This window comes from Sycon ciliatum, chromosome 6, assembly GCF_964019385.1.
Source record: "Sycon ciliatum chromosome 6, ocSycCili1.1, whole genome shotgun sequence".
NCBI lineage: Eukaryota > Metazoa > Porifera > Calcarea > Leucosolenida > Sycettidae > Sycon > Sycon ciliatum.
The window spans coordinates 14,683,357-14,705,625 of NC_088648.1; the positions used below are offsets into that span (position 1 = coordinate 14,683,357).

The following is a 22,269-nucleotide window of genomic DNA, read 5'->3' on the forward strand; positions in this document are numbered from 1 at the left end:
TTTGTGATGCATTTCATTGACAGCGTGCTGGGGGACAACTGGGTATGTACGGGCATAGCGGATGCTTGAGTAGGTGAGCGACGCGTAAGCGTTAATGCGTCGTCGTGCCTCATGATGGTGCCAGTTGCTTCAATGCATCACTCGTCAGCTTGGCTTCAGAGTCCTAGCCTGCGCATGTGGCTGTGGTGTGCATGGTGTACCGATATCAATCTCGAGTGACTGCGCGTGCATGTGACCGTGATGTGCATGGTGTAACCCCCATATCAGGGAGTCGTAAAATACGACTCCCTGCCCCATATCAATCTCGAGGAAAACAAACTCTCTCAATATTATAAGAATGCATATTGTGGTTATGGTCCCTTTACGGTGCTGCTCAATGAAATCCGATCACGTTGAGTCAAGTTTGCGCTCTGCGTCAGTTCACCATCCCGGGCCAGTGTTCGCAGGTCGAGGGCTGCACAGCACCCGGCGTGGCATTCACTCACTTGATCGGGTTTCATTGAGCATGCAGTAGTGTAGCAAGTAGTAGTCTGCAGAGTGCAGTGGCAGGAACATACAATCATGTACTTCGTTGCGCTATCATCGTAACAAAGTGAATTTAAAAAAATTGTCCTCTACTAAAAGTGAAGGGATAATTGTTAGAAAGTTGAGTTCTTGTCGCAATGATTATCACCAAGAGTACATAACCCCCAGAGTGTGCAACTCCACTATGGGTGCTGTCCGGACAGAATTTCAAGTTGACGTCATTTTGATGATGCAATGCGCACTGTACACGGATTACCAGACGAATCCGGAACCTGTGGTTGACCAAAGCAGATCGATCCTGTACAAATTATTGCAAAGAAAAACGTGTGATGTGTTGACACCCGTACACATGTTGTAAATCACTGGTGCAAGGAGCATTGCGTCATAAATAATGACGTCAACTTGAAATTCTGTCGGGACAGCAGGGTATGTGGGAGTTGCACACTCTGGGGGGTTATGTACTCTTGGTATCGCATAGAAACAATACAGGGTGGATATTTTACTTCAAACATCTTCCATTTCTTATTATGATCCCCAGAAGGGAAATGGACCACACCTGGAAGAACTGCAATACCAGGGTGATCCGTGGAGAGGGTGAAGCAAGCTTCGAGCCACTCTCCAAGGAGCAAAAATACATTTGATCGAATGTTGACATATAGTCAACATATCAGCGATCAAACTGATAAGAACAGATACTACACTTGATCTTAGCCAAAAGGCCGAGAAGCGATAACTTTCACCATCAAGAGGCTTTTCCTTTCTACAATATCTATATTCAGGGTCACTAGTGCCCAAAAGGCCAACCCACAACATACAGCCACCATATGCATCGCCAGGGAAGGCAGAAATGCCTTTCACACAAGGTCACATCAAATTTTCGTGTTTCATGACACTAACTGCCGAATTTCCATGGCAACCATCCACAAGATATCCAGGGGACCACCCGCGTGATCATAACGCTGAAGGGGGGTATACCCGTATTCAAAGCCAAGACCGAAAAATTGGAATCACAATCCGCTTCCGCATATATCGTGCATGATGTAACATATCACCATGGAAACCATTGTAACTAGCAGGACTTTATCTGGGTTAGAGGCTCAGGTATGCTTTCAGTGACTCTTTCTGGTTTTACTGATGTTCATTCCATCTTTTGTGCCTATCTTCAGTGCCTCGCCATGACAACGAACAATCTTCATAATTTTGGTCTGGGTACGAGGTCACAGCACAGCATCACCTATTCAGGCTATTGATATACTCCCCGCACAGAACTTATCCTGGTGAGCACGAAACATAATATCCGACTGCTTTCTTCTTGCCATCAGTATCACAACTGCGTGTGTTTCACCCAAATATTTACAATGCCCAGCACACCGTGTATCGGTATGTGTACTGCCTTATAAGGAGTGTCATCCAATGTACACTGTACTACCTACATGAACATGTCCACGAATACCGCGGCAACTCATGTACAGTACTGTACCGTGAAGGCGCAAGTACTGGCCTGGTACAGGGCCCCACGACAGGTATGCACCATACCAGTCAGTTTACTCGCCATGTACAAGTAGTGATACGTACATGTACTGGGTCATGGACATAACACGACAAGATCACGCTACACCTTAGTCCTAGTACGAGTACAATACCAGCTGGATGCAGTGGCAGGCGGCAGGGAGATTCAACACTTCTGCCCACCATGACCACTGTCACACTTTCACTGGGTGTAAAGCGGATGGACGATACACACACACACACATTCATACCCTGCTACAAGACTGGCACAAGGCACACAGCAGGTAACGCTATGACAAAGAGCCACAACACCGACTCTACATGTAACCGTTTGTAGTTACAGATGGAAATTCATCATGGAATCCTGATAATTCGAATACGGCTTTTAATTACCGATCTCTACCACAGTGTTTGTGTCTATTTCTCAGCGTAAATGCTTCCTGTATAGTAAAGGCGTCTAGCATATGTAACTAGTACATGTACAGGTGGAATCCTGATAAAGTGATAATTCGAACCCCAAAATGACAGGGAAAAACTGCTAGTTATCTGGACATTCTAATTATCCAAACATGTACAGTTGAACATCGATTATCCGCACATCGACTATCCGACCATTCGATTATCCGTAACAGTTTTTTTGGGCGCACGTGCCGTAGAGTACGCACTGTGCATGTAGTGAGCCATTCAAAAAATACGAAAATTTTGAAAAGTAGCACTCTATTCTATTTACAATGTACATGTACATGTATTTACAGTGTGTTTTCTTATCCGGAACATTTGCCTTATCTGAACACCACCTGACAGTTGTCTGCCCAGAGGTGGTCGGATAATCGATGTTCAACTGTACTGCTTACAGCAGCCTCTAGGCTAGGTCTTATGCAGACGCAGCGCATGGCAGGAAAGATATATGGACTTGACATAGGACACACACATGTACATAAACATATACTTCGAAGTACTTTTCAACGCCAGTGTGCGAGAAGGGAGTAGCAGTGCTGCATGGTCAAAAACACTCCACCGCAACACGTTATGTGTGTCAAAATGCTCGCATCGACACGCAGAGTCGCACTACGCACCTTATTGTAGGCACAGATTTAGTGGACATTGAAGTGCCTAATGAGCTCCACCAAACCAATCACACACATGACCAAGGTTGCTAGTACTCAGTAACTTACAAAACAACACGTCACCAAAACAACATGCGGATCCCTAAGACGGGTGGTTGCTATGGGTGACTATGGTGGCCAAACAACGATGTTGATTGTGGGGCCAAAGTGCAAGTCATCATTGTTTTCAAAATAGGGCAACTGACTTTCAACTGAGATGAAATACAAAGCAAAAGGACCTGCCGCTCAAACGTAAATATATATCGCCTTGACGACCAAGGCGCCGCATAAATACTGCAGTAAGATACACGGGGCATATCACTGAAGAGGTGCATGACGAATTGAGCCAAGGAGGGGGCAATACCATGCCTCAGGGTGCCTGGATGAAAGTTTAGTGATTTGGACCACTGAAACTAAAGACATAATTTAGCAAAACGCTCTGAACGTTGAAGGTTATCGCTTCTCGGCCTTTTGGCTAAGATCAAGTGTAGTATCTGTTCTTATCAGTTTGATCGCTGATATGTTGACTATATGTCAACATTCGATCAAATGTATTTTTGCTCCTTGGAGAGTGGCTCGAAGCTTGCTTCACCCTCTCCACGGATCACCCTGGTATTGCAGTTCTTCCAGGTGTGGTCCATCTCCCTCCTAGGGATTGTAATAAAAACTGAAAGAAATGTACCCTCGACTGGCCTTTCCTATGCAACAGCATGTAAACTGGAGTGTGGGTCCAAGCTTGATTCATACTTCATTTCGAGTACGGGAAACGCGTCACGTCGCAACTATTTCGCGTAGGATACTGCAAGACATGTAAATTTAACGAGGAAGTAAATCTAACGTTTTCACGAGTGACATTTTTAGTAAGTTCAGCTGAGGCTGTGACTTGTGTTATGTGCGGGTGTGCCTGAAGACTGCAAGATCGTTAACGTATCTATAATGTTCTCGTTAACCTATAGATTTTGGACAACCGTTAAATTATTTGCGACTTGTGCCACTCGTTAAAGAGTCGCAAATTTAACGATCATCTTACAGTAAGCCAGTGGGAGTGTGGGACGCAATTACTCCCCAACGATATTCGGCTTTTACACTACTAGCACCAAACAAAAACAGTTGGTACTACCCGGTAGTAGTTGTTTGGAGGCTAATACTAATACCGTAAAAGCCCCTGTGCGCGCCCACTCGAAATTACGCCCACCCTCCGTGTATATGCCCGGTCAGGGGAAGTAAACACGTTTGTTTCAAAATAGCGCCCATGCCCATGTATACGCCCAGCCATGCCAGCAATACCAGTACATGTACAGGTACTGATACCCAATACCAATACTTACTGCTATCCCTATTCCAAGTATACGCCCGGTTCCAAAATAACGCCCGTGCCCTTGTATACGCCCAGGAAATCGAGGCTGCTATTCTATACGCCCAGGGCCTATACATGGGCTTTTACGGTAGTGTAAGAGGTGCACAACTACAGGTATACTGGCATTCCAGACACTGAACTGGAGGACTCGAGTTCCCAAGCCTACGCTACGACAGTCTACGTACATGTGTCTAACGTTAGTTACCAGACTTTCCAAACTGAGACTAGGCTTCGCACCTCCTTTCCACACCGCACGCATACACTCACAGCACAGCACGATTATTTTTTACACCAGATCTTACTTATTATACTTTGCTGTGTGCAGGCTTGTTCCTGCCTGGCTGAGGTGATCCGTTGCCGCTGATCTTAGCAGATTTCCACGCACATAATATCCTAGCTCGGGCGTTCTCTCATTCTCGCAACATCCTGAGAGAGATGTTCTCCTAACATAGTAACAGCTCGATCAGTTTGTTTCACAAATTTGTAGAAAATCAAGGTCAAGAGAAAGTTTCGTTTCACGACGCAGGTTCCCCAGCTGGAGTTCGCAAGCTAATCTTGCTTCCATACGACGACAGAGTGACAGGGCTGATTTGTTGGTTGAGGCACAGCTAGCCCATAGCCTAGGCATAGACACGGCAACACTCCAACAGGTACTAGTAACTACTACTAACAGTTACTAGCAGGCGACTGAACTGAAGTGAAGCTCGAACAACTGCCTTGAACTGGTTTCTTCCCGATCCCCGACGCTGCATTTTGAGTTTTTTTGTGACTTGTTTGTGTGGGTCTACTATGTCATCAGTTTCTGTCCCTCCAGAAACTTGCGGAGACATTTCGGAAATATCGCGGAAAAAGTTGCGAGGTAAAATGCCACAAATTGCGGGGAATATTGCGGATTTTGTCAAATATTGCGGGATTATTGTGGTAAAATTGCGGAAATTGCGGCCGATTTTGGTACTTGTACTGTAGTGGTGTACGATGTACGAGTCGTACAGCATAAATCATGCATGACAAAGCAGAACGTACGTGTGCTGCGCTGACTGCGTTCAACTGCAAGACAGCTTTCCTCCATCCTAGGACAACACTCGACGCGAGCCTTATTTCGTGACTTGTCAGCCGCTGATTTGCCCAGAAACTTCGACATTCTGGTGTCGATCTCACAAGTAAACTACTGACGAGCTTGAAGAACTAAAGAACATCGAAGAAAGACCCCAATATCGCGGTTGCTTTTCGAAATATCGCGGTGTTCAAGTATCAAGGACAGTTTTCTACAATAACGCGGATGATTTTTCAAATATCGCGGATATCACGGACTTTTGTTCAAATCGCGGAAAACAACGCGGCCGCGGAATCGCAAGTTCCTGGAGGGACAGCAGTTTGAAAGTGATGGCGTAAGGAGTCAAGAAATACCGACTGATAACGACTTTTGTGTCAAATAAATCCTTTTCACATTGCCATCGCCAAGCAAGTTTGCATTTGGGCTACATTACTACAGTGTATACTCAGCATAGCAAGAGTTCATAAACTCTTGAATAGTCTTCGTTTACACAAGATGCACTGCACTGGTACCTTGAAATGAAATTGGAGTTACTTTACCAACCGGCCTCGGCAACTGAGTACTGGGAACCCAGGGCCAATGAATAGGCATACAACCAACCTCAGCCATGGAAGCTACAGTCAGTTGCGCTCATTGAAGTCCGACCCAAAGTGCAAAGCTGGCACTTGCTCGCCCTTGACGTCCTGGAAGTGGTACAAATGCGGCCTGACATACACATGTACAAGTACAGTGATGTAATCGGAACTGGTCCAGGGCGTCAGCTTTGCACTGTGGGTCGGATTTCAGTGAGCGCAACTATATGATTATAGTAACAACACACTGGATTGTGGAGCCGAAACTAGTCCAACTTCCAAATGCTTTGGCAAGAAGGTAGCCTTCTGACAGGTGGGCACACAAACGCACACACAGACACACACACGCGTGCACGCACACACCACACACATGCACACCCACCCACACGCACGCACACTCGATGACATAGCAAGCGCAAGCAGTGCAACAGGCGAGCTGAAGATTGACCGAATTAAAAACATAAAACATAGAGCAAATGTAGCCAGAAGAAATGAGAGAACCAGCTCCCAATTGTATGCTCGTATTGAAGCAAGAAATAATATTATACTATTCGAGTGAGGGTATCACAATGCTCTCCTGTGTGCAGACACGATGCGAGAATGTGTCCGTACGAGCAACAGATGTGCCAGATAGGCATCAAGATCGCCATGCATAAGAGCGCACGTATATACAGTCAAGGGGGTGTTTGACACAAATCATGTTGCAATAAGCCAGGTTATCTTTCGCAGCTCTCACAAGACAGGGACAGGGAGTGATCGGCAACCAAGCACACACACACACAAGGACACACTATGAACATGGAAAAGCGTGTGAAGCAGCGGTGCACACACACACACACACACACACACACACACACACACAGACGCACACACACGTACACACATACACACACACAACATCCCGGTTCTCACATGATCGGTGTGAAGAGAGGACCCCGGTAGGAGGCGACGTTCTTGTCAGTTTCGTGGACGGTGACATCATACAGATGCGCACCCACCAGCGACGTATGCTCTGCCAGCTGTTTCCAGATGAAAATTGTGATGTTCTCGACAGTGCTAAACAACAGCAGTCAAAACAGAAAACACACCAGCGTGAAATAACCAGACAAGAGGTACACAAAGGAAAGTCAGGTCTTGTTCCTGTAACTTTGAGTTTGAGTGCCGAAACGTTGTGAAATAACGGAACTGGCTCGGATATGCAGCGCATGGGAGTGTGTCTGTGTGTGTGTGTGTCCACCCGGATTCCTTACTTTTGAGTTTCATGGTTCAACAACCAATCATCAGGCAACAGTGAAAAATGCATGGGTGTACTGCGCTTCTTCCCATCACAGGCATTGAGCATTGTAGCAGGTTAAGACACTGCACTGCCTCTGTGCATGAATAGATCAGCATAGCCAAGGCCTGTATGCACAAGCAAGCAAGCAAGCAAGCCAGCAGGACTATTGTGGACAGCTGATTTCAAGCCCGTCCCCCCCCCCCCCCCTACAGAACACCAGAGACATCAAGTGTGGGATATACGCGCGCGAAGCGGCCAGGGTGGTTCCGAACCATTTCATATCGATGCTGCCAGTACTCGTTTCCCAGTGTTCGTTGCATAGAGAGGAGGCGTGTGCAGCCTCTAGCTGAGTGTAGGGGCGACGCCACTCGAGGGGTTCACGGCGGTGCGAGGAAGGGAGCAACACTAACATAGCACGCAACCCGTTCTACACTCTGGTTTATTCTTCTGGTGGTTCGAGAATGTATGTATTGATCCACGAGTAGGAGAGGCACAGAACGGACAACGAAGGACAAAATCTGCACAACTAGAGGTGGGATAATGCATATGTCCACGCCTCCCATCCGAAGCACACCGGACACTCAAAACGAGTACATGTACCAGCAGCAGCATCGATATGAAATGGTTCAGAACCACCCTGGCCGCGTGTGTGTGAGTGAGAGTGTGTGTGTGTGTGTGTGTAAGAGAGAGAGAGAGAGAGAGAGAGAGAGAGAGAGAGAGAGAGAGAGAGAGAGAGAGAGAGAGAGAGAGAGAGAGAGAGAGAGAGAGAGAGAGAGAATGTGTCCGTTGTCGTTGCACAGAGCATCTTTTCAAACGCAGGCATGCCCGAATGATGGCAAACTCACCTGACAGTGGAGGTTGATCTAAAGAAGTCTACATCCTTGTCGATATGTTTGTGATCAAGTTCACCCAGCACATCCTAGACTCAGTAAACAGTAAATAGTACCATGCCGCGCACGCACACATGCACACACACACGCGCACCCCCCCCCCCCCACACACACACACGCATGAGCACACACGAACGCATGAGCACACACACACACACGTACATGTACGCACAAGCAAGGAGACAGAGATGTCAATGAATGATATACATGTATCTACCCAACAGATAAATTTCACTGTAAATACGGCACACCTGTGGGTCAAAGAGAGTTGGCTAGAACGGGAAAGTTCGTCCACACTTGGGCCACACGTGACAGGTTACAGGTGACAGGGTGCATCTAGATTTAATTGTTCGTGTCAAATCACTGCAGAGCCAAAATTCAAAGTTGTCACATTGCACAGACTCACTGTTTGAAGAGTGACAAACAAAAAGTAAGAGTTGGATAAGCAGCATCTTCAGCCTTTTTTATTTTATTTTATTTTATTCAATGTGACCGCCAATGCATGCGCTCTCTGACTGACCACCTTCAAACCAGCAGCAGACAAACTCCAATTCGGATACTGTTCCCACGTTGAAACCAGGAACAAACAGACTCCAATTCAAGCACTGATCCCTTAGGCCACGATCGTTTGGTCGGATCCACTGGATCTGCAGTGATTGATTGGTCGAATCCGGATCCAGATCCTTCGGATTTGGATCCGAGTAACCCTGCCCCGGGAGCATCCAAATGTGACCTTTGTGCGTATGTGGCGGGTAAAATCATTTTTGTAGTCATTGTCGTACGTCTAGTCGACTTTCGTTGACTTTTCGTACGACGCGGGTGATCAGTACGACTTTTGCCCTTTTGGATGACCTGTCAGCGCCATTTTTTACTTCGTCAACATGGCAACAACCAAGGTCCACAAAAAAGTGATCGGTTGATTCTGAAGGATCCGATGGATCTGAGATCTGGATCTGGATCCGGATCCGACCAAACGATCATAGCCTTAGACAGCCGTTTTTCAGCGAAGGTATAGAATACTGCCATTCAGGCAACTGTTTCGACCCAGCAGATCCTATCAGTAAATTATATCGCATATCGTACGGCTAGGTTTTCTGCGAAGCACTCTCTTTATGCTGATAATGGCTGAAAGATAAAGCAGCGCATTGGTATTGCTATGTCTCTGTCTCTCTTAGTTTTAGACACTTACCTTCATGGCAGTCCCGAGATCGACCAGGTTGATGACCATGCCGGTAATAGGGTCCACCACGCCGTACACAGTGACGGTGACTGAGACACCACGCAAGACGCAAAACACAACAACATGTTCATTGAAACTTGCGAGTAAAAACTAAAAAACCAAGCTTGGATTTCAACCTTTGCCAGCATTGTTGGCCTTACTCATCCGTGTTTGGTTTAGAAGTAATGTACCGCCTGGTTGTTTACCCAGCAGTAAAGGCAGACAGTCAGGTTAACACCGAAGAACACGACCTAGCATTGAGCCAGACAGGACCAAATTACCTATTTGACCAAAGGAGCTATTCCTCTATAGGCAAAGCTATGAAGATTTCAGGCAGGCAGTTACTGCCCTATCCACGAGGAGCCTACTACTTTTTTTTCATGCACAAATCAAAGGCTGCAAATGCCTGCAATACAGTCATATTACTTTCTTTCAAAAAAAATTGCTCTTGCCTTTACCTTTGTAGTTGTGTCCATGGCCATTGGGATTGTTGCACTTGCCAAAGATCTTCTTATTCTCCTCATCAGTTAGGGAAGCGCTGAAACAAGACAACAGGAATAAAATAGCTGATATCCCAACAAGGAGCTGGGAAACAGCTATTGCCCAGATTTAGAATCGGTTTTATCAAACGTACATACAGCCGACTCCTGATATAACGAACACCATTGTGCAGGAGAATTAGTTCTTTATAGCCGAAGTTCGGTGTAACAGAAATGCATTCACACTACTAGTATACATGCAGCAAGTCATGCCTGGCAAGTGGCCCATGCCTGTATGAGTTGCAGTATGAGTTTGAAAATCAAAATTAATACAATGTTCCGTGCATCGTATAAATCTGCCTAAAGTGAAAACTCTGGGAATTCACTTGTGAGAGCAAATATGTAGCACGGGCATCCCCCAGTAAACTGACCACTAGTCTTCACAACGTTATCATTATTCTGAAATAATATCCGTTCAGACCAATGCTCAATGATGACCAATGTTCATCCGAGATAGAATAGGAGAGAGAGAGCCCATTTCCAGAACACTCACTAACACATGATGCCACTACACTATCGCGCCAAGTCCAACATCTATTCTTACACACGTGCTAAGACACTCATGAACACATTGGCACAATACAGAGAGAAAGAGAGTGCCATAGGAATATTTCGATCATCTCCATTGATCAACAGAATGACACTTTTACTTACGCATGAAGACGGTGTGCGGCGGAGAAAGCCTCAGTTCGAGATATAAGCACTCCACCTGGCCTCGGCTTTGGGGCTTCGATCGCCTCAGCCGCCATACTCTAGTGATCAACTATTGTCCAATACATTTGTAAAATTTAATGGATGATTGAAATAATCAATTTCAAATCTTCAATATTGCAATCTTCTTCAGAAAGAAACCTTCGCCAACAAGGCTCATCTAGATCTGTCATCGCGCGATATCGTCTTTATCGACTGATCAAACTCAGCTCAGGCAGACGCACGTGTGCACGAGTAGTGATTGGGATGGTTACGTAATGTGCACGTGCTGTGTCGAACCACAAAAATAATGAACGTCGACGCGTGGACCATGCATGGACGTCCGGACGTGTATGTACGTGTGGAACGATCTTCAATTACAGAATGGCTCAGACCACGCAGTGGTCGCCAGCTATTCTGGATTATATGAAGAATGTGATGTCGAACATATCAACGTGTTTGGCCTAATTCTCTAACTTGACAGCTAGTTTGTAGTGTATTTTACATGTTTTATGTGAATTTTGTGTTTTATTTTGTGCGCATGCCCTTTGGCATCTTGGAAAGCGCACATTTTTTTGTTGTCGAAACTGTCCGTTCCACACTTGCTCTTCGGCCTTTGATAGCGAGCCTCTAACAAGTGCATTATCCCAATATCAACGTAGACGGGTGGGAGGGAAGGGACGTTGATATGTTCGACATCACATTCTTCATATAATCCAGAATAGCTGGCGACCACTGCGTGGTCTGAGCCATTCTGTAATTATATTTCAGAATGCTCTGTCTCCATATCAACGTGATTTTGTAGCTTGTCAGTGGTCGACAGCTTGGTAGACAGGACAGCCTTCCCGAAGGTGTTGTTCTTCTGAGGCTTGTAGTAGAACTTTTGGAAGATACTCTCACTGCTCCAATCTGCTGCAGAGAGGATATCGGTCGTTGTGACCCCAGCGTCTGCTGCAGCTGAAGTTGCAGCACTTCGCACCGAGTGCGCTTTGAAGATATCCGTATCGATTCCGGCCTTCGCCAGAACTGTTTTAATCCATCTGGCTACGGTCGATGATGACACCGCTTTGTAGGGTTGTATTGTAGCAATCAGGAGTTGAGCTTGCTTTTCATCATCAGCTCGATTCGCCAAGGTCCTACTTTCGTAGTCCTTCAATGTTTGCACAGGACACAGTAGTGCATTGTCCTTAAATGCTGGGAAGAAGAACTCTGTAATCTTCTTGTTCTGCCTGGACTGCTTTGCCAGTTTTGTCGGGTGAAATGTTACGCCCTCCGGGCTAAACTGCCTGAACCTTATATCAAGGTTCACAAGATCCACCGATCTCGATGGCCTAGTGAGGGCCAACAGCATCGTGATTTTGAACGTTATATCCTGGAGGGACATTTGCTCGTTCTGACCTAGTGAGACCAGGTATGTTGTGACCTTTGATACGTCCCACGTTGAGGAGTACCTAGGTTGGGGTGGTCTTTCATGGAAGACGCCCTTCAGTAGTCTGCTTACCATTGGGTGTGATCCCACTTCGTATCCATCAACTTTGTCGTGGATAGATGATATTGCAGATCGATAATTACACAAGGACCTATACTGGTACTTATTCTGATAAAGAGAAGCCAAGAAGTTAACCACGCCGGCTATATCTCCCGAAATGGGATCAATGTCCCTTTCGACACACCAGCATGCCCATTTCTTAAAGGGGGAATCATAAGTTTTTGCAGACTTCTGTCTCCAAGATGCGAGGAGAAGTTTTGAAGCCTCTCCCGAAAGGTTCTCTGCTGAGTATCTTGACCTGAGATATTCCACACGGCTAGGGGTGGGTTTATCTCCGGTTCGTTGACTGGGTGAGTTGGTTGGATCGGGCTTCTGGAGCTCGTTATGAGGCAAGGCTCTTGGATCAGCATGTCCAATAGCATTGGGTACCACACTTGGCCCGGCCATACCGGTGCCACAAGCACAATCTCTGCATTCTGTTGTTGGACTTGTTGCAGGACTTTGCCTATCAAGTTCCAAGGTGGGTTGGCATAGCCGTTCGAAACTTTCCAGTTTATTGTGAAGGCATCTGTGGCTATTGCTACTGGGTCGGGTCTCCAACTCACATACTGTGGGAGTTGATGGGACAGTCGAGAGGCAAAGAGGTCCACATCCAGTGGGCCGAATCTCGAGTTTATCCTTTGAAAGATTTTCGGGCATAGCATCCAGTCCGATCTGTCTTTCATCACTCGGGATTCCTCGTCGGCAATCACATTCAACGAACCCGCGAGATGAGAGGCTTTGAGAGTGATATTCCTCTGAAAGCACCACACCCAGAGCTCTTTCGTCAACCGGTTGAGTTCCGGTGATACGGTTCCTCCCAGTTTGTTGATGTAAGTCAGGGCAGTCGTGTTGTCCATCTTTAGATGGATCACAACATCTGTAGCATCCTTGGCATAGCTCTTGATCGCAAGGGATGCCGCCAGTAATTCCAGGCAGTTGATGTGCATGTGTCGTTCCTGTGGGGACCATGGTCCGCCTGTTCGAACATTGTTGAAAGATGCTCCCCAGCCTATTGTGGATGCATCTGTCTCTATCACCATGTCCGGCTTCGCCAACAGGAGTTGTTTCCCGTTCTTGTGAGACAGGTGATCCGTCCACCATGTCAGTTCCTCTCTGGCATCTGGTGACAGATGGCAAGGATGGGAGTACTCTTGATTCCCCTCCTCGAGAGACACTTGTAGACACCTCTGCAGGTGTCTGTAAAACAATGGTGCCGCAGCGATTGCTTGGGCCGCATGGTTCAGTTTGCCCAGAAATCTGGAAACTGCCAACGCCGTCAAGGCATCTGCTTGCAGTAGACTTTTCGCCTCGGACTTGATCTTCTTGATCTTGTCTGAGGGTAACTTCAGCTCCATCGTTGCGGAGTTCACTGTCAACCCGAGGAATTCTGTCTCCTGGGTTGGAATCACTTGGGATTTGGTTTGGTTTACTGTGAAACCCAAGTTTTCGAGTAGAAAGATCAGGCACATTGTGTGTTGACGAGCTTTCTCTTCGCTTTCTGCCAGAATCAGAATATCGTCTATGTAGATGATTACTCTCAGTCCGAGTGTCCTGAGAAAAACCATTATTGGCTTCGTGGTCTTGGTAAAGACCCATGGAGCCGACGACAGACCGAAAGGTAGGCAGTTGAACCGGTACGTCTTTCCCATCCACTGAAATTTCAGGTAGGATGTGTGTTCCGGCGTTATCGGGATCGCAAAGTAAGCGTCCTTTAGATCGACTTTCGTCATCCAGTCGCCCTGCTTTAGCAGGTCTTTGAGAGTGTGAATTCCTTCCATCTTGAAGGAAACTTTCCTCACAAAGGTGTTGAGACTCTTCAGATTTATTATTGGTCTCACACCCCCGTCCTTCTTCGGGACTGCAAACAACTGAGAAATGAATTCTTTCTCTTGCTTCTTCATCTGTACTTCCGTAACAGCATGTTTCTCTACCATCTTTTGCACTTCTAGTGAAAGACAGTTCATCTCTTCCCCGGAAAAGACTATTTCGTGGGGCGGTTTCACTTGATGGGGTTGAGCAATCCAATCTATTGCATACCCTTGCACACAATCCTGTACCCAACGGTCGGATGTGAGAACTTTCCAATTTTGAATGAAAAGTTGTATCTTCCCTGCAGGGGGAGGACTCTGTAAGGCTATGCTTTGAGCCATGTCCACAAAACCCAAGTCCTTCAGGCACACCATAAGCGGAGATTGAGACATATTTGGAAGAAATTTTATTTCTTTCAAATGATTCATGAGGAGGCACTTCTGGTCCCGCTGATGCTCGTGTGCTGGACTTGGACTTGTTGGAGCTGGATGTCACTTGGCAGAGTCCGAGGACTTCTTGCTGCTGCCGTGGCTGAAGCTCGAATTGCCTGCGTAAGGCTGGTACCGTCCTCGTCCCCTGAATCCTCCACGGGAATTGCGGGAGTCCCGGTGAAAAACCGGCTGGTGGCTCTTGAAACCGCTCGGTTTCTTGGCAGGAGCTGACTGGGTATGGGTCTTGCTGGCTGCAACGCTGTTCAGCACCCGCATCTCGTCATCACGCTCCTTCGCCTTCTTGTAAAAGCCGTCGCCAAACAAATGTTGACGGGCTTCGGTAAAAATGGAGTCATCCTCAGCCATATCCGCAATGCGGGGGTTCAGACTAGAGAGGGCAATTTGACGGCGTTCCCGATTACATTGGGCCGAAAAATTCCCGAGGAGTTTTACTGCTGACTGTACAGCCTCCAATATCTCGCAAGCAGAGATATCCCCACTCTCTGCTCCCTCTAACACTCGAGTTAGGGGACCAACGGCGTCCAGGCCCAAGCTTTGCAGGCGCGCCAATTGTTTGTCTCGAGACTTTGTCTCATTGGACATCCTGGACTTCATGACTTTGTCAAGTCCAGGACAAGCCGAGTGTGGACAGTTTGGGGCACCAAACTTGTCACGAATTTGTCGCCTGCTCGGATTCGGCAAGGCGGAACAAAAACTCGACTTCAACAAACCCATAGTTGAATCAGACACAGGAAAAAGTTTGACCCCTTTGGAGTCCAACTCTTCCGTCTCTTTCTCCATTTCCTCCATCACACTGCTATCATCCGGCCATGACTTGGAGCTTTGCTCCTTGTATGGTGTGGACGTGCCGAGGAATGAGACAGTCGAAGGATTTTGTCTTTGACTATCCTCGATTCTCGTTACACGATCAGCAATGCTTTGCATGCTGGCTTGGATATTTTCCAGGATTCCAACCATCTCGCTGGACGGTGTAGACGACGTCTCCATACCAGTATCCATAACTAGAAGAAGTACAAAGACTAAGAAATGTTTCAAAACTGAAAAGGTACAAGACGTACAAAAACGCAGCCGTCACTCAAGGCGAGCTAGAAAAAAGGCCGAAGAGCAAGTGTGGAACGGACAGTTTCGACAACAAAAAAATGTGCGCTTTCCAAGATGCCAAAGGGCATGCGCACAAAATAAAACACAAAATTCACATAAAACATGTAAAATACACTACAAACTAGCTGTCAAGTTAGAGAATTAGGCCAAACACGTTGATATGGAGACAGAGCATTCTGAAATATAATCGATCGCTTTCAAAACAATCAAACGGAACTGAGAAATAAAACAATCCATTCGGAGACAGTGTTGTAATTTCCAACAAGAGATACTTTTGAATAGTCTACGTGGAGATAATAACTAAACCTTTGCTGCTTTGTTGTTTGACATGAGCGCCAGTTTGATTTTGTACACAGCTATTTCAGAGATACTTTCCCTTGGCTATTTGGCTGGAGTAATAGACTACGACTAGTACATGTAGTTTAGCTTGTGGAATCAATGACATGGTCGATTCGGTAGACACAAGGTCTGTTCTGTTGTTGTACGCAACATCTGATGAACATGGTGGAAACAGTCGAGTCTGCAGTCGAATATCGTAAGTCTAGAACTAGGCTACTGCTTCCCATGGTATGTTTGGACGTGCACTGCGTTGACTCGTAAGAGCAAAGAGTCATCGGATGTGCCCTGCTTGCATCTTACATCATGATCGCTGTCTGATTTTTAATTCTCGCCAGCTAGCTGCGCTGTGACCGTGCAATGACTCATTTGGTTCATCACATTTAAAACAGGAAGCCAACTCTAGAATACTGTATTTACAATGTATGGGCATGTACATGAATACAAATATACACCAGGGTCATGGAATGATGTACTCAAGTAAGGAGAGGTGTGAGGAGTAAGCATATTTGGCATAGTGGCCTCAACCGACAAATGGTCCTGACTTCACGTAGCGCCGGCATGCACCCGCCATGCCCTGAGTAATGTCCCCACTGTGTGCAGCATTATGATACCAAGAGTACATAACCCCCGAGGGCTTATGGGGGTTATATACTCCTGATGATATCACTATGACCGAGAGTTTATAAATAAGGAGATAGTGGTAGCGACTGGAATTCTGGAGATACAATTATGGATTTGATCCTAGAGGGTGGTGGCGTTCCCACGGCGGATGCGGAAAACTCGGCTTCCAGCCGAGTCTCACGCGAACCGTGAAATTTTATTTTATTTATTTATTTATTTTTTTATTTTTTTAATTATGGATTTGCAATGGAAGTGGTGATTTTGGTTACTGTATAGCAGGAAATTTTCGAACGGAATTAATTTTCGTACGATTTCGTACACGGCCTCTTTTGTCCTAAAATTAATTCCGTACTTAAATTTGTTCATGCGAAATTATGTACACTATACATGCATACTGCTTGCGAACACGTGTATTTAGCATGCAGCACTGTACGAAAATATAATCCGTACAAAAGGTCGAAATTCGGCTTTGTCCGAAAATATTTCCGTCCGAAAATTTCCTGCTATACAGTATCTTGATCACTGAGAAGGAATGAACTCGGATGGAGAGCCAAGGATTATTTATAAAAAGTAAAAAGAACCAAGGACCAAGGAACTACAAGTTACACTATAATGTCCACTAACACCACCAGTTACTAAACAATCAGCTCATGCGATAACATTGCACGACACTGACCGACGGTACTGACATTCTACAACTAACTGACTAACAGCTCCGAGTAGCACATCTTGGATGCGCACTCCAACAGCCTTCCAACTTGGAAGGTTCTAAGTTATAGAAATAACATAAGATGTGCTAGAGCTGTTAGCCAGTTAGTTGTAGAACGTCAGTACCGTCGGTCAGTGTCTTGCAATATTATCGCATGAGCTGATTGTTTAGTAACTGGTGGTGTCAGTGGACATCATTATAGTGTAACTTGTAGTTCCTTGGTCCTTTTTACCGAGAAGGAAGTTGATAACTCCGTGCAACTGCATTATAAATGGAGAAAGAGGTGGCTTGTCGGCCAGGGCGCAGGATCAAAGGTTACCTTGTAGTAGTTGTGTACGTTGCATGTAAAATGGAGTCTGAGTGCAGGCTTGGAAAAATGTTGCCTTTTAGGTTTTATGTAATTACTGGATATTCTATGTACATGTGCGTAGTCTGCAGAGGGCCTAACGGTACTCGCGTTACGTTTGGTTTGGAGCTCGTATCTCCTTGAAGGCAAACTGAGTGCGGGTTGACTGCACACTCAATGTGCAGTGTATGTACACGATGCGTGTTGTGTGACCTACAGACAGGACCGTACCTCCAATACACTACCATGAAAGAGCGGTGGTGGCAGTGGGGCGCTATCAGTACTAGCAAGAGTACATACCCCCCCCCCCCCCCAGAGTGTGCAACGCCTGATCCAGCTCTGCGTAAGGTCTTGGTCGAGCGCAATCGGATCTTTGCGTCATAATACCGTACACATCTGAGGGGAACCCGGGGAGTCGCAGAGACTATCGGATCAAAAACAACGATGCCCTGCCTCGAGACAGGCCTTGTGCTGGTGTGGAGTGTACGCATGACATCAGAAGATCCGACTACGCTCGACCAAGACCCTATTCAGAGCTGGATCAGGCGTTGCACGCTCTGGGGGGGGGGGGGGGGGGGTTGTGTACTCTTGGTACTAGTAAGAGTACAATTATAACTAGGGCTGAGTCGGGTAGCATTTTCTTCGGGTATCGGGTAGTTTTCCACGGGTAGCACGGGTACCCTATCGGGTAGGATTTCCATGGTAACACCACAAGGCACCCCTTCTCTTACACACTGGGTAGACATGCGGAGCATTACATGAATTTGTTCACGTGCACTGTACCTAATGTCATCTGCGACTTCGGGTTTTCGGATACTATTCTGTGCCCGTCTACCCGAGGTCCTCACGGGTAGCGCGGGTACCCGACAACCCGTGCACACCCCTAATTATAACCTCCCAAGAGTGTGCAACTCCTGATACCCTTTCTACGGGGTACACCGACGGCAAAACTCACATCACGTGGTGTAGTGTTCCAGTTGTAAGTTTCCAGCCCGTTTTTAGCGAGCAGCGGAGTAATAAAAAAAGCACTCCCTGAGCGTATGCAACTCGCCAGTATGATCATCCTATGTTTGTACGTAGTACGAAATGTACCTGGGACACGCGATGTGAGTTTTCGCCGTCGGAGACCCCATATGCAGAGTTGCACACTCTTGGGAGCTTATTTACTCTTGGTACTAGTACTCTTTGAGTCGTATGTGTTCCATCATTGGCGAAACAGCATATAAGGACAACACTATGCACAACCACCAATGGCATTGACAACAGTGTGATCAAGCATTATTCCATGTTGAATCAGAGCAGTATAGAAGGTGGGCTTTTTAGAAGCATGTTTTGTCCAGAACTCAATCCAGATAGATCTGAAGGTGAAAGTTTCTCCCACGGTTATTGTCACTTTCCTTTATTTGAGTACAATCCCTAGAAGGGAGATGGACCACACCTGGAAGAACTGCAATACCAGGGTGATCCGTGGAGAGGGTGAAGCAAGCTTCGAGCCACTCTCCAAGGAGCAAAAATACATTTGATCGAATGTTGACATATAGTCAACATATCAGCGATCAAACTGATAAGAACAGATACTACACTTGATCTTAGCCAAAAGGCCGAGAAGCGATAACTTTCTCCCTCAAGAGGGTTTGCCTTTGTCTAAAATGCATATGGAGGGTCCATAATGGAAAAACTAGACCCTGGACCATTTCCAGACACTTTAATGGGTAAATCCACTGCCTCATAATTCCCGGTAGGCTAATAGAGCTACCTTGTGATTTTGGTGGTGTCCGTTGACGTGTAGCCTTGGTAACGCCATAGCAACCATTCTAAACTGCAATTTGTATCATTGAGTATTGCTTGGAAAGTCCACTATGGCTGCAGATGCACTATTGAAGGCACTTTGTGTGAACTTGGCCTTCTCGTTACACCTACTGCCATGATGACACAATAATGACGTTGTCACGGAAACCACGCGCTCCTTACACATACTCAGTTCCATTGGTGCAGACGTGGATGCCTCGGCAATGCTTGGTTTTGTTTTTCCGGTATAGTTTTGAGGTACTGCAGTTTTGTTGCTGTTGCCATGGTAACTTGCATCTTGAACATTATGTCTATGTGTGTGCGTGCATGCTTAAATGTACACATGTGTGTATGTGTGTGCATGTGTGTGTGTGTGTGTGTGTGTGTGTGTGTGTGTGTGTGTGTGTGTGTGTGTGTGTGTGTGTGTGTGTGTGTGTGTGTGTGCATGTGTGTGTGTGTGTGTGTGTGTGTGTGTGCGTGTGTGTGCACGTATTTTTGCGCAGGTCATTGTTGAATAAGAATGGTATCCGCAGTACGTACATGCATGCCAGCGCAGTGCTGCAGGCATACACTCAGGCTCATTGCTCCTACATTCCGGCCGAGCCCAGCACCCCGCCATCCGTACCACTTAGTACCGTTACACATGATCTCTCATTGTCATGTGAATATCGCCCTGTTTCTTCGATGACGTGTAGCAGCAGCAGCACCGCCGAGACCTCTAGTGCTGCGCCTATCGAACAAGACTTGGATACGCTGGTGAGAGATGCCGAATCGCCGGGCAAGAAATGCCATACCGGCAGCCTGCCATCACCCTGTCCGGATTCTGCTGTGTGTCTCGACATGGATCTCTCGTCCAGCTCCCAACGTTCCTATCCAGTTGACACGCGTGGTAGTTCCGCATTGCCACCGCAGCCTGGCCTGAACACGGCTGACCGAGGCCATCTGTGTTCGGACGGCCCACAACACCGCTCGCCCCATCCCGACTGTCGCTGCACGTCGGATTGTTTCGAAAGCCGGCCCCTCACCTGGTATTGCCGGTCTCAACACATAACGCATATCATTGCTTGCCATGCGTATCGATGCCATGCCTATGTAACAGGTAAGAAATGTACATCAGTCATAGAAAAAAGTAAAATGAGGTACCGTAATCTCGCCCATATACGACAATGGTATTATAATCGAATATAAGACCACCTTCGGTTACAGTATAAGACTATGGCCTTATTCGTTACAGGGGAAGTTAAGGCTAAAATCAAAAATTCACCAGTTGTATTCTTCGGGGTGCTGAGTCGAATGGTCTTGGTCCGAGAAAGCTGAGACGCTCCCTTCCTACTTTAATCCCAATCGAACTCGCGCACTTCCACCGAAACTGGGTGACTGCGCCCTACTAGATGGGGATTTGTATGCAAAATGTCACTGAAAGCGCCATTTCATTCTTATAAAAGCACGGATGACCGCGATTGGCCCATATGTTGTAGTCTTTTGGACGCTGAGTCGACTGGTTTTGGTCCGAAAAGGCTGCGATGCAGCGTTCCTCCTTTATTCCCAATCGAACATGGTTGAACAAGCGGTCACGTGCTCCTTTTATAGCTTCGCAGAGCTTTGGCTGAGTTTTATAGTTTCTCGGGGCTTTGGCTAAGTTTTATAGCTTCTCAGAGCTTTGGCTAAGTTGTATAGCTTCTCGGAGCTTTGGCTACGTTTTATAGCTTCTCGGGGTTTTGGCTAAGTTTGATAGCTTCTCGGAGCTTTGGCTAAGTTTTATAGCTTCTCGGAGCTTTGGCTAAGTTTTATAGCTTCTCGGGGTTTTGGCTAAGTTTGATAGCTTCTCGGAGCTTTGGCTAAGTTTTATAGCTTCTCGGAGCTTTGGCTAAGTTTTATAGCTTCTCGGGGCGTTCGCTAAGTTTTATAGCTTCCCGGAGGTTTGGCTAAGTTTTATAGCTTCTCGGAGGTTTGGCTAAGTTTTATAGCTTCTCGGGGTTTTGGCTAAGTTTTGTAGCTTCTCGGAGCTTTGGCTAAGTTTTATAGCTTCTCGGAGCTTTGGCTAAGTTTTATAGCTTCTCGGGGCTTTGGCTAAGTTTTATAGCTTCTTGGAGTTTTGGCTAAGTTTTATAGCTTCTCGGGGCTTTGGCTAAGTTTTATAGCTTCTCAGAGCTTTGGCTAAGTTTTATAGCTTCTCGGAGCTTTGGCTAAGTTTTATAGCTTCTCGGGGCTTTGGCTAAGTTTGATAGCTTCTCGGAGCTTGGGCTAAGTTTGATAGCTTCTCGGAGCTTTGGCTAAGTTTTATAGCTTCTCGGGGCTTTGGCTAAGTTTTATAGCTTCTCAGAGCTTTGGCTAAGTGTTATAGCTTCTCGGAGCTTTGGCTAAGTTTTATAGCTTCTCGGGGTTTTGGCTAAGTTTGATAGCTTCTCGGAGCTTTGGCTAAGTTTTATAGCTTCTCGGAGCTTTGGCTAAGTTTTATAGCTTCTCGGGGCTTTGGCTAAGTTTTATAGCTTCTTGGAGCTTTGGCTAAGTTTTATAGCTTCTCGGGGCTTTGGCTAAGTTTTATAGCTTCTCAGAGCTTTGGCTAAGTTTTATAGCTTCTCGGGGTTTTGGCTAAGTTTGATAGCTTCTCGGAGCTTTGGCTAAGTTTTATAGCTTCTCGGAGCTTTGGCTAAGTTTTATAGCTTCTCGGGGCGTTCGCTAAGTTTTATAGCTTCCCGGAGGTTTGGCTAAGTTTTATAGCTTCTCGGAGGTTTGGCTAAGTTTTATAGCTTCTCGGGGTTTTGGCTAAGTTTTGTAGCTTCTCGGAGCTTTGGCTAAGTTTTATAGCTTCTCGGAGCTTTGGCTAAGTTTTATA

The 22,269-nt window shown here is 46.4% G+C and overlaps 2 protein-coding genes and 3 non-coding genes across 5 annotated transcripts in view; 2 read left to right on the forward strand and 3 right to left on the reverse strand.

Moving 5' to 3' along the window:
- Window positions 1-1,065: 1,065 nt before the first annotated feature.
- Window positions 1,066-1,256, reverse strand: LOC135820347 (U2 spliceosomal RNA). Its single transcript, XR_010554076.1, has one exon. It is a non-coding gene; the product is annotated as a U2 spliceosomal RNA (small nuclear RNA).
- A 2,339-nt stretch (window positions 1,257-3,595) lies between these two features.
- On the forward strand, window positions 3,596-3,786 carry LOC135820342 (U2 spliceosomal RNA). The gene has a single exon (XR_010554072.1). It is a non-coding gene; the product is annotated as a U2 spliceosomal RNA (small nuclear RNA).
- Window positions 3,787-6,543: 2,757 nt separating this feature from the next.
- On the reverse strand, window positions 6,544-10,900 carry LOC135819448 (6-pyruvoyl tetrahydrobiopterin synthase-like). The gene is made up of 5 exons (XM_065332661.1): window positions 10,702-10,900; window positions 9,967-10,046; window positions 9,479-9,558; window positions 8,245-8,318; window positions 6,544-7,179 (listed from the first exon to the last, which is right to left on the reverse strand). Exons 1-5 carry the CDS (start codon window positions 10,794-10,796, stop codon window positions 7,032-7,034), a joined length of 477 nt encoding a protein of 158 aa, XP_065188733.1. The 5' UTR covers window positions 10,797-10,900; the 3' UTR covers window positions 6,544-7,031.
- A 4,957-nt stretch (window positions 10,901-15,857) lies between these two features.
- LOC135819449 (glycosyltransferase 1 domain-containing protein 1-like) overlaps window positions 15,858-22,269 on the forward strand; it is a 144,099-nt gene continuing 137,687 nt past the window's right edge. The window contains exons 1-2 of the mRNA XM_065332662.1: window positions 15,858-16,165; window positions 19,937-20,532. Of these exons, the coding sequence (XP_065188734.1) occupies window positions 16,074-16,165; window positions 19,937-20,532 (688 nt within the window). The 5' untranslated portion in view covers window positions 15,858-16,073. The remainder of the gene's footprint in view (window positions 16,166-19,936; window positions 20,533-22,269) is intronic.
- On the reverse strand, window positions 19,068-19,258 carry LOC135820343 (U2 spliceosomal RNA). The gene has a single exon (XR_010554073.1). It is a non-coding gene; the product is annotated as a U2 spliceosomal RNA (small nuclear RNA).